General features: G+C 41.8%; 1 protein-coding gene across 2 annotated transcripts in view; it reads left to right on the top strand.

The window, feature by feature from the left end:
• Nucleotides 1-7,181: 7,181 nt before the first annotated feature.
• Nucleotides 7,182-20,329, top strand: part of LOC115164727 (neurogenic locus notch homolog protein 1) — a 58,430-nt gene continuing 45,282 nt past the window's right edge. For both annotated transcript variants that reach the window (XM_029717487.1, XM_029717486.1), the window contains exons 1-2: nt 7,182-7,461; nt 8,648-8,726. In XM_029717487.1, coding sequence (XP_029573347.1) covers nt 7,404-7,461; nt 8,648-8,726 — 137 coding nt within the window. In that variant the 5' untranslated portion in view covers nt 7,182-7,403. The remainder of the gene's footprint in view (nt 7,462-8,647; nt 8,727-20,329) is intronic.

Genomic DNA, 20,329 nt, shown 5'->3' with positions numbered 1-20,329 from the left:
TTAGAAGATCCCAGAGCCTCTTGAGGTTTGTGTACACTCAACATGGTAATTACCAGGCTAACTTAACCATCAGTGTCCCCCAGACAAGAAGCTGGACAAAAGGTTGGTAGGGCTGAGATTTGGATGTTTGGGGTGGGGGGTGTTTCACTTTGTGTGGTATTACCGTGGCAACAGGGTCTCCTGGCCTTCCTGCCCCCACAGACTTAAGTGTTTCCTCTTGGTGTGAGAGGGCAGCTCAGGGACGTAGAGGTGAGAGTAGTTGACACAACAGGGCTAGTGTGGATATCAGCGCCTATGGTCACAAGAGGAAACTGATCAGGTGATTGTTCAAAGGATTAGATAGATCAGTTGCTTTTCAGGGTTGTTTTACTTTCAAAGGGAAACATGTTTCAACAAAGAGTGTTAATTGAATACTCACACCTGTATGTGTACGTGATGGGCGAAGGTGGATGAAGGTGAGGGAAGCTGAGGAGAGAAGCAGAAGAGAAAGCAAGTTCTTTGTTCACACTTCAGCAAATTTTGTTAATTACTCTGTTGTTCACACTTCAGCAAACTGCTATATAATCCAGTGGAGTGCCATGAGTCAACAATTAAACCCTTACTGGAAGTGTGTTGGAGAGGAGTTTATGCCCAGTCGGTGTGTTCCTGTTGATTTACAAACCTAAGCAACATGTTGTTCAAGGAATTTACGCATTTTAACATTTGTTTGGACTGTCTTGAACTGAGACATTGAACTAAGATGTTATCAACTTAAAATTAATTCAAACATGATATGGCGGTGAGGTGCCACTTCAGTGCTGAAATTATATCTTCTGATGACAAAACACCACATATTCCATGGTACAGCATGGTAATACAGTACATAGATGTATGCATAAAAGAGCCAACCACTGAGTTCTTTATGAAGCTGTAGTGAATAGACACGTCCCAACATGTCCGCTGAAGCCATCTCCCTCCCCCTCAGTCCTATTAGCATGTGGGAGGGAGGATGAGGGATGGTTTTGGTTTTCACATGGCATGGTACAAACAATTACTCTGTGTTTCTCTGCAGCTCCGAGTGCTGTATGCTCTGGTGTGGATTGGATTAGCTGTACACGTCATCTCAACACACAGTAGATTTAGAGATATGGATCATATTGAACTAGTTTAGGAGTGTTGAATTGGAATGAATGGAGCCTTGGTTTAAGGAAGACACACTCGTCTAAGTAACAACTAATAAGAGAGAGAGAGACTTGAAGGACAGCTTTTGGGAGGAATTAAAATAAGTCTATGGTTTATCTGATATACCTACTGTACCACTGTATATTTCAGCAGTCTAATATTTCCACTGCACTAAGTGAGAAGCATTGTAATACGTGTGTTTAGACAAGTGGCCAGTAAGAAGCTCTGATCTGTGACTCTGCCATGTCAATGTTTGGGCATGCAGTGATAGCTCAGGCAGTACCTCAGCACTACCAAATCACAACCTAAAACTAACTGAAACTAGAGCCCCTCCCAACTGTGATAAACTCACCTTGGAGTGCTAACAGAGACCATTTAACCAGGACAGGTACTAACAGGTAGACAACACAATTATTTTCCAGGGAGTGATCAAAATAGTGAAATTCTACCCTGTCTGTTTTCAGTGGCTTGAGCTGATACAGTGAGGCTGGTCCTGTGTGACTTGGTAAGAGAGGGGATTTAGCAATGCCAAGGTTGTGGTTTCAATCCCCGTAGGGGTAACAAATACTTAAATGCGTGCACTCAATGAACTGTAAATTGCTTTGGATAAAACCATTTGCTAAGTGTCATTACAGATGTAGCATCTTCATTTCATTGCTCTTTTGTTGCTGAGAATGTTTCTGCACAGCAAGAAATGCAAACGTGTAGTGTTTTTAACATTTAAAAAGGCTTCTAAAATGTGTAATTTCCACTTTAAAATGTCACACTTCACTTGCCCTAATACATTTTTTTTTATCAACCCCATAGTAATTCACATTTCCTTTTGCTGCAGGATTGTTTACCTGCTGTTGCAAACTGGCTCAAATTAATATCCTACAAATGTATGGCCTTCAATAATGGCTACCGGGATGGGGGGCATTGAAATGGCCCAGATCAACACAATGAGAAGGAAGGCAACACAAATCCTGTTTACACTCAACCTTGGGATGTGACACAATACAAATGTTTCTCTTATTACATTGGGCATAAAACAATAGCTGATTATATAATTGACATTACATTTGTCTATGTTTTTCTGAAAAAGTTAGAAAACCTTTTTTTGTCAAACTCCAGCTATTGTTTTTATTTACTTTTCCTGTTGAAAAACAATATCCCACATATAAATACAGTAATGTAAACACACAAAGTTTTTTTTAGACAAAATAGTTTTTTTGACATGTGCAAACTTCATGGAGTATGCATTCAAGAAGTTGGGAACAAAAAGGGAGCCATAAATAACAGAGGAAAGGCCCACCCCCTCCCTCTTGTGTCATGTCATGAGGATACCTGGAACACCTATTGCGATGTGCCTGTTGTTAAGTAAATCAGGTGATAAATTAGGTGAAAGGGAGACTGGAGTGGGACATCACTACTTCCTCAACCACTTTAACCTTCTCTTCATCATCTTCTCCCCCATCCTTTCACTCCTTTGCCATTCTCTCCATGATCTACTCCTCTAACCCTTCTCTCCATTCTCAGGACCCAGGGCCACAAAGTTTGCTTCAGTCTTCCTCTTCCCACACTCCAGGCTTTTGTTCTACCTGGAGGTCCGGTTGGCATGTTCGCAGCTCCTTTAAATGTCACACAGAAATGGATTCACCACTGAAAAAATTAGTCACTGCCCTGCGGGCATAGAAACCACCAGTTGCAAAACTGTTCCCTTCTGTTTTGTTTACGATTAGGGAAAGGGGGATACCTAGTCAGTTGTACAACTGAAATGTGTCTTCTGCATTTAACCCAACCCCTCTGATTAGTGATACTTGGAAAATGTTTGTACCAGTCCCAAATTAATTATTGCACAATTTTGAAATGAATTAATGGTATTTGTGAGTGGGAGTTGACATTTGCACTGACGATCTGATTGTGTGCTCTGAAATCTTAGGATACACGTACCAGCCTGAGAAACAATGTTAAAAGTCATCATAAACTACTAAAACATTCTCACGAAGGGTATACTTGATCATTAAGGACAACAACCACCTGAGCCAATTTTATTTGATGATTAGCAGTTGTAAAATGGCCAGGAAATGAACCAATTTCTGAATCTGACCTGCTCGGTTTTTGCTGGTTCAGCACAACCAGAAAGTACCTGAGTTCCAGGCCTACTGTCAGCATTTACTTATCAGCTATGGAGGATTAGATCTGTTATCATGGTTCATGCTAGAATCATGCATAGGCCAACATCCTGAGAGAAGGTTGTGATGCTCTACATTAGAAGCTGTTCAAAGGAATTGGAATGCATATAACATATGGGGATGAGTAGATTAGAACGTTTTCACACAAGTGTTTGCAAGACAGAACATTGTGTGTTGTGTGAATTTACAGTGCATCTTCACTTGGGCTGCTTAAAGAGCTCTTGTAGGCCTACATTTGTATTTTACTGATGTGAAAGCCACACTCTGTAAGATGTGCATACAATCAAAGAGTGGGCCACCAACAAAAACATAAACAATATAGGAATAGATTCTTTATTTGGTTTTATAAACTGGATGGTTCGAGCCCTGAATGCTGATTGGCTGAAAGCCGTGGTATATCAAACCATATACCACGGGTATGACAAAACATTTATTTTTACCCCTTTTCCGATCTTGTCTCATCGCTGCAACACCCCAACGGGCTCAGGAGGCAAAGGTCAAGTCATGTGTCCTCTGAAACCCGCCAAACCATACTTCTTAACTTCTCAGGGCTACGTGGGACACTAGCGTCCCACCTGCGGGACACAGCCAGTGAAATATCAGGGCGGCAAATTCAAAACAACAAAATGACATAATTCAACTTTCTCAAACATACAATTATTTTACACCATTTTAAAGATACACTTCTTCTTGATGTAACCACATTGTCTGATTTCAAAAAGGATTTACAGCGAAAGAAAAACATTAGATTATGTTAGGAGAGTACATAGACAAAAATAATCACACAGCCATTTTCCAAGCAAGGACCTGTGTCAATAAAACCCAAAACACAGCTAAATGACGATCTTCATCAGATGACACTCCTAGGACATTATGTTACACAATACATGCATGTTTTGTTCGATAAAGTTCATATTTATATCCAAAAACAGCATTTTACATTGGCGCGTGATGTTCAGAAAATATTTTGCCTCCAATACTGCCGGTGAATCAGCACAACAATTTACAAAAATACTCATCATAAACGTTGATAAAATATTAAACTGTTATTCAAAGAATTATAGATGAACATCTCCTTTATGCAACCGCTGTGACAGATTTCAAAAAAGCTTCATGGGGAAAGCACACTTTGCAATAATCTGAGTACGGCGCTCAGAAAAAGACATCAAGCAATACAGATACCCGCCATTTTGGAGTCATCTAAAGTCAGAAATAGCATTAGAAATATTCACTTACCTTTGATGATCTTCATCAGAAGGCACTTCCAGGAATCCCAGGTCCACAATAAATGTTGTTTTGTTCGATAAAGTCCATAATTTATGTCCAAATACCTGTCCAAATAAGTGCGCCGAATATTTCACGACAAAAAGTTATATTTACATTCGTTGAAACATGTCAAACGTTGTAAAGCATCAACCTTTAGGGCCTTTTTAACGTAAAACTTCAGTAATATTCCAACCGGACGATTCCAATGTCTTGAAAAACGTTATGGAACACAGCTACCCCTCACGTGAACACTCGTAATTGAAGCCATGTCATTCTCTCGGTCATCAGACTCCAGGAGGTCTTGTTCGCTCTCTGTTGACTGCAAAAGCCTGAAACACGCTCTAAAGACTGTTGACATCTAGTGGAAGCCTTAGGAAGTGCAAATTGAACCCTAAGTCACTGTATACTGAATAGGCCCAGTCTTGAAAAACTACAATCCACTTCCTGGTTGGATTTCTTCTCAGGTTTTTGCCTGCCATATGTGTTCTGTTATACTCACAGACATCATTCAAACAGTTTTAGAAACTTCAGAGTGTTTTCTATCCAAATCTACTAATAATATGCATATCCTACGTTCTGAGCCCGAGTAGTAGAAAGTTTAATTTGGAAACCTCATTCATCCAAACTACTCAATACTGGCCCCGGGCCCAGAAAGGTTAACACCCGCCCGCTTAACTCGGAAGCCAGCCACACTAATGCGTTGGAGGAAACTGCCTTCAACTGACGACCGAGGTCAGCCTGCAGGCACCTAGCCCGCCACAAGAGCATGATGAGCCAAGTAAAGCCCCCCTGGCCAAACCCTCCCCTAACCCGGGCGACACTGGACCAATTGTGCGCCTACCGATTACAGCCGGTTGTGATACAGCCCAGGTCTGTAGTGATGACTCTAGCATTACGATGCAGTGCCTTAGACCGCTGCCCCACTCGGGAGGCCCTGGTAACCAATTTATAATAGCAGTAAGGCACCAGTTAGGCAACTACTGTAGCTATCCAGCTAGCTAGTAAGCGTGCTAGCTATTTCAGTGGATGTTTTCACATTTCTAGTGACAAATAAATACATTTCTAGCGGCAAATATGTTCATTTATAGCCATGGTATAAAGGGATAATCAACTCAGGGCTCTGTGCCTTCTTTGGAAAATAATGCAACTCCGTGGAAGGATAGTTCCAACCTTCCACGTCGTACATTATTTTCCTGTGAACGCATAGCCCCTCCTTGATTATCCCTTACATCATTTGGTTTGGTTATGACATAAGACATACAGTACATAAAACAAAATACAGATTCTTCCAAACTAGGGGTTAATTGGTTTAATTCACCTGGTTTAATTGAGGATTCATTCTGTTATATTTAGGTTTCCATTAATAGAAATTAGCCTAGGCTTACTGGGAATTCTACTTACTGTGGCTTTAATTTATGTCTTGTTTTGTCAGTGATTACAAGAGCCTACCATTTAACAAGAAACGGTAGGGAGAAAATGTTTGTAAATGTGTTATTTTGTTGGCTTTACATAGGGTGCGTGTATTTTCCCACTGCTCCTCAGAAAGTTTTCTGGATACAATGAATAGTTGTCATGGTTGAAGAAGGCCTAATACTTGTTCACAATGCAGGCCTTAATGCTCAAATCAGTTGTTTTTCAAATCCGTTTTGGAATACTGACTGTCCAAACAGCAAGTTACAAATGACCAAATCGGATGTGTGTTCAGACAGTGGTCATTTGCTGACAGGCTACTCCAGACTCCTCGAGGAGTTTGTTTTGCATGGCCCGGTGCCCCGGGTGGGTGTAGATTTCACTTAAGGATCAATGGAATGGTCTAAAATGAGCAAACTCCGCTCGCCCAGGGCACACAAAAAGAACTTGACCACTCAGAAGCTATGCAGCAAGCTAAGGTGACAACAATGCCTGCCATGGACATCCCAGTTGCTTCGATTGCTCAAAGTCATACTGTGAAAACACTTTAAAGCCTCAAAGGATAAGATTATCTAACTTTCAAAACCCATCCTTTTTGGCTAGCTATTTAGCACATTCACTAATTTGTTTGTAAACGATCAACAGTAGTGAGTGTATACATTTTAGTATTTGTTCAAACTGGTCACTCATTGGAATCAAACCCACAACCCTGGCATTGCCACACTCTACCAACTAAGCCACACAGGACTACACCACTAGAGCTCAACAAACTGTCAACAGAGTAGCTGGCTAGCAACAAAATATGCCAAATAACAGTCTGGAAACCACTTGAAAGCAAATCAATTAGATTTGACCATTCAATCAAAAGTCTAGGAATCAAATTTGTATCTGATTTCAAACCACCTACGAAGGTGCGCACTTTTTCGACTTTTCTATTGGTTCCATTGCAATAGGCACGCTTAATCAAGCACAGATACACTATTTTATATGATTTCAAATAATATATGTGTCTGTTACATATCTGATTCCATGTTCTTTTTGGCTGTTCAGATTGTAGGAAAAACAGCAGATTCTAAAAAACAAAACAAATATTGAGTCACTTCAAACTGCCAATGTGAACAAGGCTTTTGTGGCGCGGAAGGATAACGCCCCTAGATGTGGAATTGGGAATGGAGGAATTGAGTCCCTCAAATCATTTACAACTTGGAAACTGGAGTGACAACATTGCATGTACACTACGGAGTTCACAGAGACGCGCCGCAAACGGTTACTTTTTTGGATCTATGAAATTATGAATTCGACGTTTGTTTAATTGTCGAAGAGGAAAATAAAATAGGATCTATGATAACTCCAGGTGGAATTATTTATCAATTTTAAATCAGAAAAAAAGGAATGCATCCTTTCTTTGTGAAACTAACTTTCCTGTTGTCGCTGATTGTTCTAACACGAGGTAAGCGCAATAATAATATTAAATCATGTTTGGTTCGATACACAGTGGGTAAATATTCATAAAAAAAATGTATTATACATTTAGCCTATTACGGAGATGTTTTCCATGAATTCACTTACTCACGCTCGTATTATTGCAAAGTAAATGCTGATAGGAACAAATAGGAAGAAGTCGCAAACCTGATTTTTTGAACTATCTCAGAACGTTGCACTTGTTGCATTCGATCTCCAAGCGTTTTTTCAAAGGCAGCTTCTCTCTTTGAGGATGGCTTGACATATGGGAATTACTTGGAAAAGGTGCCTCTTTAGTTGTGCTTCTTTTTTCTTCAGTTTCCGTTTTGTTTCTATCTTAAGTTTTTTTTTGTATTCACAGATAGCCAGGCATCACATTGTCAACATCAGACATATTGATATTGGTTGTAGTCTCATGCATGACTCCCACAATTGTGAGAAAGTTTCTTCATTTGCAGTGATTTGAGCCCCCACAACGCACTGATAACCAATTAAGATTTATGTATAACTGCTCTGTTATAACTAATTCTCATTCCAACGTATACTTTCTATGTAGGTTTTATTTGCACATGGATATTGTTTCCATTTCCTCCATACGTTTCATGTGGATGTATTCATTGTGCGTGCGCCTCTCGCTAGACAGCTGTTGCACTCTCGGCTCGCAGACGCAGCTCGCGCCAGACCAACCTGGTGCCAGACAGACACTGCAACAGACGGTTCGCTGTGCGTGACGCGTTTGCCAGAAAGTTCACTGTTCAGTCTATAACTTTTCACAGGAATATGAAAACTCAAGCCTCGGATATTGGGGCAGTTTTGAGTCAAGTTACACAGAACCGTTTTCGCAGCGCTATGTTACTCCCCAAATATAGTACATTCGATGGGACAGCTGAAAAGGGAAGAAGAATGCACCTACCAGTGTGATGTCAAGTCCATTTCACCACAAACTGCACTTCAAGATGGCTGTAGTCACACCTAGGCCATAACAATCACATTCATGAGGGATAGTTCTGTAATTTATTACTCATGGCTTAGTTAACAAAGCACTTGGGTGTTATTTTGTTAATGTGATGACTGTATGTGAAAATATTCTCCTCAAATGTGAAAATAGAAAGAAGACATGAGTATTTATACTTGGATTGTGCTGTTGTTGTTGTGTTGACACATTCTGTTTGCAGGTTTAAGATGCTCTATGTCCGAGTTGTGTTTGAAACTGGGGAGGTGTGAGGCCACAGCTGATGGAAATGGAGAGTGCAAGTAAGTTTCAAATCCCATTATTTGACTAGAGGGAAACACCTGCAGCCTGTATAAACACATATTATACATTCCAGAGATCATTTAGTGAATGACATAACTTTTTGGGATAAGTTGTTAAATTGAGTTGAGCTGAGGCCCGCCATAGGCCGCTCACTGCATTTTCAGTTCTCTCAGAGAGCAGCCTATTGTTGGAAGGCAAACACATCCCAGGCTTATTGATGAGGACTGCACTGGGGGTTGCTGTGTCTGTGTGTCTCGTGGCCTGCCCAGCTTTGCCCACTGCTACTGCATGCAGGCTCCCTCTCTCCAGCAGAAGTCTATGTTGGAGACACCCACTCTGGGCCCTAAATCTGGTTTCTCTTTTCTTTCACGGAGCGACAGCTGGGCTTTGCCTGAAGCTCGGCGGCCATTGTTCTCCAGTCAGATTAATTCTGTGTGACTAATCTGGGTGAGGCTTCCCAGAGTGCTGGCTGCGGCCTCTGTCCTACTCCCTACTCCCCCCTGACCTACTGCCTCTCCCCCCGTTCTACCCCCTACTCCCTCTGTCCTCCCCCTGCTCAAGGGTTTTGTCCCCCTGTTGATGTTGAATGGGCTTTCTCTCTGTCTGAGAGATTTCAAAGGACAGATGGCAGTAGAGTATAATTAGACTGGATGGTTTCATAATTGGGAGCCGATACGTAAGGAAACTGGAAGTTAGTAAACAAGTTGTAATGCATATCTCAGGTTGTTTTTATGTTGTTGTTGTTATTCACTGTTTTTGAAAGTGAAAGGAGAAGTTCTATACAAAGTTTTGAGTAGCTCTTCTACATCACCGACACATAGAACTTCTATTGTCCGCTGAACCCTCTTACCCCCTGTTCCATTAAGGCTACCTGAACATTGGCTCTGTTTCCAGCGTGGCATTGGAGTGCCAGTGTCGTCTTACTGAGCTGCAGTGGAGTGTGGTGAAGCTGGGCTGGTGCGGCAGCTCAATCAGGCCGGCCGGATCGGCGCTTGGCTCCTGCATGCCCAGGCAGCCATTTTGGCTCTTGGCCACATCTTAATTCTGGCAGAACCCCCTTATTGGGCCACATAGCCATCATTGTGCCTCTCACTGTCCTCAGACTCTTTTAGTTAAACATGGAGATTGTGATGGAGCACCATGTTTTTTTGAGAGGGATGGAGATTTTACTAGGCCTAATTTTGTGTACTATGCTTATTTTTTTAAATTATTATTATGTAGTAACAAGAGTTGACAATCCCACAATGGGTCTGAAATGTGCAGGCAGAGGTTAGAGGTTGTGTCTTCTCTAGTGTTCATTGCTGGAAATGCTGTTTGTTTATGGATATACAGTATGTTTGGACACATTTTAAAGGCCCAATGCAGCCATTTTTATATCAATATCAAATAATTTCTGGGAAACAATTAAGTGCCTTACTGTAAAAGATTTCCAATAAAATGGGCACAAATAGCTTTTTAGCCCAAACATTTTTTCTCAACCAATTTTGCTAGGACTGTCTGGGAGTGGGGAGGGAGAAAACTGAAAACTAACTGTTATTGGCAGAGAGGCTTGAAACTCTCTTTCTTATTGGTCTATTAACCAATTTACCGCAGGGGGATGTCACCATGGGAAGCCGAAACTCCCGCCCATGCAAACCTGCTGATTAGAAGGTCCTGTGTAGATTGTATTTTCAACCAGCTATCAGGAAATAACACTGATCCAATATTTTCACACTTTTACATTGTTCATTTCAGCTGTTGTACAATATGATATAAAACACAGGAAACTTAATTTTGACTCCACTGGGCCTTTAAACAGTGTTTTGACAAACTTGAAACAGTGCGTGATGTGAAAAAGTGCCTGAAAAGGGGACATTTGGCGGAGCAAGCTAAGTGCACCCTATCAGATTGATCTAATACTAATACTGTGGCCTAATGTTAACAGCGCTGCTAGTTTCTTTCCATAACAAATGAATCTTCAACATACATTTCTCACCAGTGTCTTTTCAAAATGGAAGAATTGTGTGGCAGGTCCTACTGAATTGTTGACAAATGTTGTGAGCGTTGTGGGAAAAGAATACAGTATAAGTGAATGCCTGGATGGACTAACCACATGCAGGTGGGGTCTGCAGATAATTGACATGATGCCTTTTCATGTTATAAGTTAGGTGTAATGAATGACCCATCAACCCACAAGGTACTCTAGGCCAGAGCTGGGACGATACCGACCATACCGATCACTTATCACAGGCATTTGGCTGATATCGTTCATCACAATAAGTATCCTATGCTAGAGAAACCTGAAGTTTGAAATGAAATACATTTCTAATATGGGTGATTGTTAATGGGACCGTTGGTAGCTACAACCATCAGACTAGTTGTAGTAGTTTAAAGGATCATTGTAAAAGACTGGTGCACATTAATGTTATAAACGTATTGTTCTATTTATTGTTATTGCATCAATTCAAGCAATTTATCGCAATATGGATTTTTTCCCCATATCGCCCTGCTTTACTTTATACCAAAGGCCTTATGTTGGAGGTTTAATGAGATGCTCACAGAGAGAGAGTTGGGTGTGGTGAGGTGTGGTGGTGTCTGTCTGTGTTACAGCCTGTCTAACCCACTGAATGATATGAGCTACATTCTATGATGGTCTCCATGAAACTCCTTCCTGAGCAGACAGAAAGTGTCTTTCCACTGCCATGTTTCCATTCCTAACAGGATTACAATGTTCCTTCACCTCAAAAAAAACCATGGCACTCTGAAGTCCCAGGTCAAGTGCCATCCAATCCTTCAGTTTTATATAGTACTGCAGGGATGCCTACTTTACATTCCATGAGTACCGCAGCCCAACCTCATATCTGGACTGGCGAATGAGAGCTACCTGGATCAGGCCAGGGTAGTTTATCTCTCAGGCCTTGAAGGAGGCCTTTTATCTAGCAGGATGACATGCCAGTAACAGAAAGCAGTGCAGTGTAGGGCCAAGCAGAGCCAGGAGAGAGAGAGATATGATCCACGATCCTGGCGAGGCTATGGGATTTAACTGCGAGAAAACAGTCAATTCGAATAAGTTATTTCTATAAACAGTATGACGTGAAGTGGAACTGTTAAATTATATGCTATGTCTAAATCTGGTTCTCTACGGCCTTCTTTCTGCTCTCTGTATGATCAATCATCAACGCTCAGGGTGGGGACAGACAGTGCATCTCAGTATGGAGCGCAGTTCACAATGCATGTATCATCTCATCATGGTAACTTTTTTACTTGTGATAGCTAGGCCTACATTGCTGCAGCATAGTCTATGCTACAGTAATATATGGACTGAATGCTCATGTAATTTACCCATCTCCATCTGGCTTTGGGGGGTCACCTCAATTTTTAATTGTAAAGATGTTTTTATTTTTATTTATTGCAGCTGCAGAGTTTTAAAACAGCCTATCACTCGAATCGTTGCTTTAAATCAGTGTGCTTGTGAGTACTCTCTCGCAGTCTTTCTCTCTCTTCATCAATTCCATTCAAATTGCATCCAAAATAGATAATCATGTTCAAGATATATATACAGTAAAGGTCAAAAGTTTGGACACACCTACTGATTCAAGGGTTTTTCTTTATATTTACTGTTTTCTACATTGTAGAATAATAGTGAAGATATCAAAACTATGAAATAACACACATGGAATCATGTGGTAACTAAAAAAGTGATACACAAATGTGAGATTCTTCAAAGTAGCCACCCATTGCCTTGATGACAGCTTTGCACACTCTTGGCATTCTCTGAACCAGCTTCATGAGGTAGTCACCTGGAATGCATTTCAATTGACAGGTGTGCCTTGTTAAAAGTTAATTTGTGGAATTTCTTTCCTTAATGCGTTTGAGCCAATCAGTTGTGTTGTGACAAGGTAGGGATGGTATACAGAAGATAGCCCTATTTGATAAAATACCAAGTCCATATTATGGCAAGAACAGCACAAAAAAGCAAAGAGAAATGACCGTCCATCATTACTTTAAGACATGAAGGTCAGTCAATGAGGAACATTTCAAGAACTTTGAAAGTTTCTTCAAGTGCAGTTGCAAAAACCATCAAGCGCTATGATGAAACTGGCTATCATGAGGACCGCCACAGGAAAGGAAGATCCAGAGTTACCTCTGCTGCAGAGGATAAGTTCATTAGAGTTGCCAGCCTCAGAAATTGCAGCCCAAATAAATGTTTCACTGAGTTCAAGTAACAGACACATTTCATCATCAACTGTTCAGAGGAGACTTTGTGAATCAGGCCTTCATTTAATTAAACATTTTTATTTCACCTGTATTTAATCAGGTAGGCTAGTTGAGAACAAGTTCTCATTTAGAACTGCGACCTGGCCAAGATAAAGCAAAGCAGTGCGACACAAACAACAACACAGAGTTACACATGGAATAAACAAACATACAGTCAATAACACAATAGAAAAAAGTCTATATACAGTGTGTGCAAATGAGGTAAGATAAGGGAGGTAAGGCAATAAATAGGCCATAGTGGCGAAATAATTACAATTAAGCAGTTAACATACGATTAAAGATAAACTTCTCCTTAATGCAACCTCTGTGTCAGATTTCAAAAAGGCTTTACGGCAAAAGTACACCATGCGATTATGTTAGGTCAGCGCCTAGCCACAAAAACCATACAGCCATTTTCCAACCAAGGAGAGGTGTCACAAAAGTCAGAAATAGCATTAAAATTAATCACTGACCTTTGATGATCTTCATCTGATGGCACTCCCATGTCTCCATGTTAGACAATAAATGTTCATTTTGTTTGATAAAGTTCATCTTTATGTCCAAATACCTCCTTTTTGTTTGCGCGTTTAGTCCAGTAATCCAAATGCACAAGGCGCTCTCACAAAGTCCAGACGAAAAGTAAAAAAAGTTCCATTATAGTTCGTAGAAACATGTCAAATGATGTATATAATCAATCTTTATGATGTTTTTATTAGAGGTCGACCGGTTAATCGGAATGGCCGATTAATTAGGGCCGATTTCAAGTTTTCATAACAATCGGAAATCGTTATTTTTGGACGCCGATTTGGCCAATTTAAAAAATTTATTTTTAATTTTTTACACCTTTATTTAACTAGGCAAGTCAGTTAAGAACACATTCTTATTTTCAATGACGGCCTAGGAACGGTGGGTTAACTGCCTTGTTCAGGGGCAGAACGACAGATTTTTACCTTGTCAGCTCGGGGATTCAATCTTGCAACCTTACGGTTAACTAATCCAACGCTCTAACCACCTGCTTTACATTGCACTCCACGAGGAGCCTGCCTGTTACGCGGATGCAGTAAGAAGCCAAGGTAAGTTGCTATCTAGCATTAAACTTATCTTATAAAAAACAATCAATCAATCAAATCACTAGTTAACTACACATGGTTGATGATATTACTAGTTAATCTAGCCTGTCCTGCGTTGCATATAATCGCTTAGGTACACGTTGCTCCAACTATAAACATCAATGCCTTTCTTAAAATCAATACACAGAAGTATATATTTTTAAACCTGCATATTTAGCTAAAATAAATCCAGGTTAGCAGGCGATATTAACCATGTGAAATTGTGTCACTTCTCTGCGTTCATTGCACGCAGAGTCAGGGTATATGCAACAGTTTGGGCCACCTGGCTCGTTGCGAACTAATTTGCCAGAATTTTACGTAATTATGACATAACATTGAAGGTTGTGCAATGTAACAGGAATATTTAGACTTAGGGATGCCACCCGTTAGATAAAATACGGAACGGTTCCGTATTTCACTGAAAGGATAAACGTGATAGTTTCCGTATTCGACCATATTAATGACCAAAGGCTCGTATTTCTGTGTGTTATTATGTTATAATTAAGTCTATGATTTGATAGAGCAGTCTGACTGAGCGGTGGTAGGCAGCAGCAGGCTCGTAAGCATTCATTCAAACAGCACTTTCGTGCGTTTTGCCAGCTGCTCTTCGCTGTGCTTCAAGCATTGCGCTGTTTATGACTTCAAGCCTATCAACTCCCAAGATTAGGCTGGTGTAATCGATGTGAAATGGCTTGCTAGTTAGTGGGTGCGCGCTAATAGCGTTTCAAACGTCACTCGCTCTGAGACTTGGAGTAGTTGTTCCCCTTGCTCTGCATGGGTAACGCTGCTTCGAGGGTGGCTGTTGTCGATGTGTTCCTGGTTCGAGCCCAGGTAGGAGCGAGGAGAGGGACGGAAGGCTATACTGTTACACTGGCAAAACTAAAGTGCCTATAAGAACATCCAAAAGTCAAAGGTATATGAAATACAAATCGAGAGAAATAGTCCTATAATTCCTATAATAACTACAACCTAAAACTTCTTACCTGGGAATATAAAAGGAACCACCTCATGTTCTGTTCTCATGTTCTGAGCAAGGAACTTAAACGTTAGCTTTCTTACATGGCACATATTGCACTTTTACTTTCTTCTCCAACACTTTGTTTTTGCATTATTTAAACCAAATTGAACATGTTTCATTATTTATTTGAGGCTAAATTGATTTTATTGATGTATTATATTAAGTTAAAATAAGTGTTCATTCAGTATTGTTGTAATTGTCATTATTACAAATACATTTTTTAAATCGGCAGATTAATCGGTATCGGCTTTTGGGGGGGGGGGGGGGGGGGGGGGGGGTCCTCTAATAATCGGTATCGGTATCGGCGCTGAAAAATCATAATCGGTCGACCTCTAGTTTTTATCATAAATCTTCAATAATATTCCAACCGGACAATTCCTTTGTCTTTAGAAAGGAAAGGGAACGGAGCTCACGCTCACAGCCGGCGCGATAAACAACTCAAGGCTTTCTGCCAGACCCCTGGTTCAAACAGCTCTTATTCGCTCCCCTTTCACAGTAGAAGCCTGAAACAACGTTCTAAAGACTGTTGACATCTAGTGGAAGCCTTAGGAAGTGCAATCTGACCCCATAGACACAGTATATTGGATAGGCAATCACTTAAAAAAACTACAAACCTCAGATTTCCCACTTCGTGGTTGGATTTTTCTCAGGTTTTTGCCTGCCATATGAGTTCTGTTATACTCACAGACATTATTTTAACAGTTTTGGAAACTTTAGAGTGTTTTCTATCTATATGCATATTCTAGCTTCTGGGCCTGAGTAGCAAGCAGTTTACTCTGGGCACCTTATTCATCCAAGCTACTCAATACTGCCCCCCGTTCCCGAAGAAGTTAAACACTGGAGTGATAGATGTGCAGGAGATTAATGTGCAAGTAGAGATACTGGGGTGCAAAGGAGAAAAAATAAATAAATACAGTATGGGGATGAGGTAGTTGGATGGGCTATTTACAAGATGGGCTATGTACATGTGCAGTGATCTGTGAGCTGCTCTGACAGCTGGTGCTTAAAGTTAGTGAGGGAGATATGAGTCTCCAGCTTCAGTGATTTTTGCAATTTGTTCCAGTCATTGGCAGCAGAGAACTGGAAGGAAAGCCGGCCAAAGGAAGAATTGGCTTTGGGGGTGACCAGTGAAATATACCTGCTGGAGTGCGTGCTACTGGTGACCAGTGAGCTGAGATAAGGTGGGGCTTTACCTAGCAAAGACTTATAGATGACCTGGAGCCAGTGGGTTTGGCGACGAATATGTAGGGAGGGCCAGCCAATGAGAGCATACAGGTCGCAGTGGTGGGTAGTATATGGGGCTTTGGTGACAAAACGGATGGCACTGTGATAGACTGCATCCAATTTGCTGAGTGGAGTGTTGGAGGCTATTTTGTAAATGACATCGCCGAAGTCAAGGATCGGTAGGATGGTCAGTTTTACGAGGGTATGTTTGGCAGCATGAGTGAAGGATGCTTTGTTGCGAAGTAGGAAGCCAATTCTAGATTTCATTTTGGATTGGAGATGCTTAATATGAGACTGGAAGGAGAGTTTACAGTCTAACCAGACACCTAGGTATTTGTAGATGTCCACATATTCTAAGTCAGAACCATCCAGAGTAGTGATGCTGGACGGGCGGGCAGGTGCTGATAGCGATTGGTTGAAGAGCATGCATTTAGTTTTACTTGCATTTAAGAGAGTTGAATGACATTGAAGCTCGTCTGGAGGTTAGTAAACACAGTGTCCAAATAAAGGCCAGATGTATACAGAATGGTGTCGTCTGCGTAGAGGTGGACCGAGAATCACCAGCAGCAAGAGCGACATCATTGATGTATACAGAGAAAAGAGTTGGAACAAGAATTGAACCCTGTGGCACCCCCATAGAGACTGCCAGAGGTCCGGACAACAGGTCCTCCGATTTGACACACTGAACTCTGTCTGAGAAGTAGTTGGTGAACCAGGCGAGGCAGTCATTTGAGAAACCAAGGCTGTTGAGTCTGCCGATAAGAATGTGGTGATTGACAGAGTCGAAAGCCTTGGCCAGGTTTATGAATACAGCTGCACAGTATTGTCTCTTATCGATGGAGGTTATGATATTGTTTAGGACCTTGAGCGTGGCTGAGGTGCACCCATGACCACCTCAGAAACCAGATTGCATAGCGGAGAAGGTACGGTGAGATTCAAAATAGTCGGTGATCTGTTTGTTAACTTGGCTTTCGAAGACCTTAGAAAGGCAGGGTAGGATAGATATAGGTCTGTAGCAGTTAGGGTCTGTAACGGCTGTCGTGAGAGAGAGTAGACCAAGGTGCAGCGGAGTTAGTGTTCATCATTGCATTTAATAATAGAAAGAACACTATACAAAACAAAACAAGAAAACTGACAGCCAAACAGTCCTGTCAGGTGCAAAACACTCAACAGAAACAATTACCCACAAAACCCAAAGGGAAAACATGCTCCTTATGTGTGACTCCCAATCAGCAACAACGAACTTCAGCTGTGCCTGATTGGGAGCCACACACAGCCCAAAACAAAGAAATACAAAAAACCTAGAAAACGAACATAGAACGCCCACCCAATGTAACACCCTGGCCTAACCAAAATAAACAAAAAACCCCTCTCTATGGCCAGGGCGTTACAGTACCCCCCCCAGGTGCGGACTCCGGCCGCAAAACCTGACACTTTAGGGGAGGGTCCGGGTGGGCCTTCTTACGGCGGCGGCTCAGGTGCGGGACGTGGCCTCTGCTCCACCCTCGGCGTCGCCCTCTTAGGTGGCGCACCTGACCGCGCCAAAGGTCTGGTGGGCGACCCTGACTGCGCCCGGCTGGCGGGCGGTGATAGCTACGCCCGGCTGGCGGGCGGCGATGGCTGCGCCCTGCTGATTTGTAGGGGTCCAGATTTTGCAGCTCTTTCTGAACATCAGCTATCTGGATTTGGGTGAAGGAAAAATGGGGGAGGCTTGGGCAAGTTGCTATGGGGGGTGCAGGGCTGTTGACCATGGTAGGGGTGGCCAGGTGGAAAGCATGGCCAGCTGTAAAAAAAATGCTTATTGAAATGATCAATTATAGTGGATTTATCAGTCGTGACAGTGTTTCCTAGCCTCAGTGCAGTGGGCAGCTGAGAGGAGGTGATCTTATTTTTTTTACCTTTATTTAACTAGGCAAGTCAGTTAAGAACAAATTCTTATTTTCAATGATGGCCTAGGAACAGTGGGTTAACTGCCTTGTTCAGGGGCAGAACGACAGATTTGTACCTTGTCAGCTCGGGGATTGTCAGCTCTAACCACTAGACTACACTGCTGCCCCATTATTCTCTTATTCATGGTTGAATTGCTGCAAAGAAACCACTACTAAAGGACACCAATGAGAAGGAGAGACTTGCTTGGGCCAAGAAACATGAGCAATGGACATTTCCGACTTCAACTGTATATAAAAAATGCTAGTCAATAATTGTAACTTTGTAGGCCGCGTGTCCTGCATCAGGATCACATGTCCTCTCCCAGCTGCATGGTTTGAACGAGGTGCATAATTCCATTCCATATGCTACAGTATAATACAGTACGGTAATACAGTCCACACTCAAAAATATTAGCTTACTGGAGCTTGTTTCATTTATTTACCCAGGAGAGCATAGCTATATCTTTGGGCTTTTAAGTTTTTCTGTTGTGCATAATGTGCGCTAGTCTATATATCAGAGACATTTTATGAGACAAACCTAAACAACACAATCGTTTGGGCTTTTTTAGGTTTGTCTCATAAAATGTCTTTAATGTATGGCTCATCAGGTCTGAATTTTCATGTCGAACAAAGCTCTAATCAAATCCAGAAATATTTATGAGTTAGAATGACACTTCTGGTTTGGGCGAGAAATTCCGTGTTACCCGGGAGAAAAGTGATTTATTCTCAGGATGGAACATTTGTAAAATACCTAGAAAATATGAAACTTTATCTGGGAGGGCTAGAATCAAGGGGCTTAGCCTCCGAGCCTCAGACAGAGAGATGAGCGATCGATGGTCCAGAGAGGGCTGCCATGCCCAGAGTTCACATACCTCAGTCAGTCGGCAGGAAAACAGAAGAGACTGCTCAAAACGGCATAGTTTTTTTGACAGGCCATTGATACAGTGAGTCACGTGACCTCTTGTACTTCAAAGGAGGGCTTAGTCCCTCACTGGAGAGGGAAGATTTGAAGGTGATGTGGTATGGATGAAACTGGGCTGGGGCGTATTGGGCAATATGGCTGGCTGCCTGTCATTCACCAACCTGTCCTGTACTGTAGATAGACCTAATCACTCTACTTGTGTCCAAAATGGAACCCTAATCCCTATGTAGTGTACTACTTTTGACCAGGACCCATGGACCCTATTTCCTATGTAGTGCACTACTTTTGACCAGGGCCCATGAACCCTATTTCCTATGTAGTGCACTACTTTACAAGATGAGAAAAGTAATCTGCAGTAACAGCCTGTCTCCCTCCGGCCACTCCAATATGTCACAGCAACATCTCCAGCTTGTGAGGATGTCAGCTAAATTGAGGTTTCAGTAATTGGAGCGCTGCCTGTCTATGAGCCTGGCTGGTGAAATAAGTATTCTTCAGTAACAGCCAGTAACCCTTCCTTCAGACAGACAGAAATAGCCCAGTTAGCGCCTGAGGCAGAGGCTTCTATGACAGATTATATTCTGCAGGCACTGTATTCAAAGACCTGGAACTGATATAACCTCAGATAATCAATCTCTCAAGTTTCTGTCCAGGTTTTATTGAATTCCCTTCAGTATAGCTAGCTAGATTGCCTAGCTACGTGTGTGTTAAAACTCTCTCTGACTGAAGTCAAATAAGCAGCAGGCCAATTAATTCCCTGGCATGTGTGGTGTGGTGGTGACTACAGTATCATCATGAATGAAAGCGGCCCTTGTCTCCGGCCAGGGATGCTTCAATACATCCTCTGTTTGTTACGAGGCAGATGAGTCCCTGACTCTTAGTCCCCCCACCACCCATCCTTTCATTCAGAAAACAGGAAAGGACTGGGGAAAGAAAAGGTGCTGTATTGCATGTGATCATATCATCACACAGGGCCCTGTGGGGTAAATCCATTTTTAATCACTTTTTGACAGCATCCCTTTTGATTTAAACAACACTTTCCATAGATGTTTTTTCCCATGGAAGAAGTGGTCAGAAAGTGACTTTTTGGACCTGAATGCCAAAACATTCAGGAGATAAAGGTGCTCAAAGTTGACCCATTTTGCATACCCCACCATACCATCACTGG

The sequence above is a fragment of the Salmo trutta genome, chromosome 27 (assembly GCF_901001165.1).
Source record: "Salmo trutta chromosome 27, fSalTru1.1, whole genome shotgun sequence".
NCBI classification, from domain to species: domain Eukaryota; kingdom Metazoa; phylum Chordata; class Actinopteri; order Salmoniformes; family Salmonidae; genus Salmo; species Salmo trutta.
This window is presented reverse-complemented; position numbering and strand designations above follow the sequence as displayed.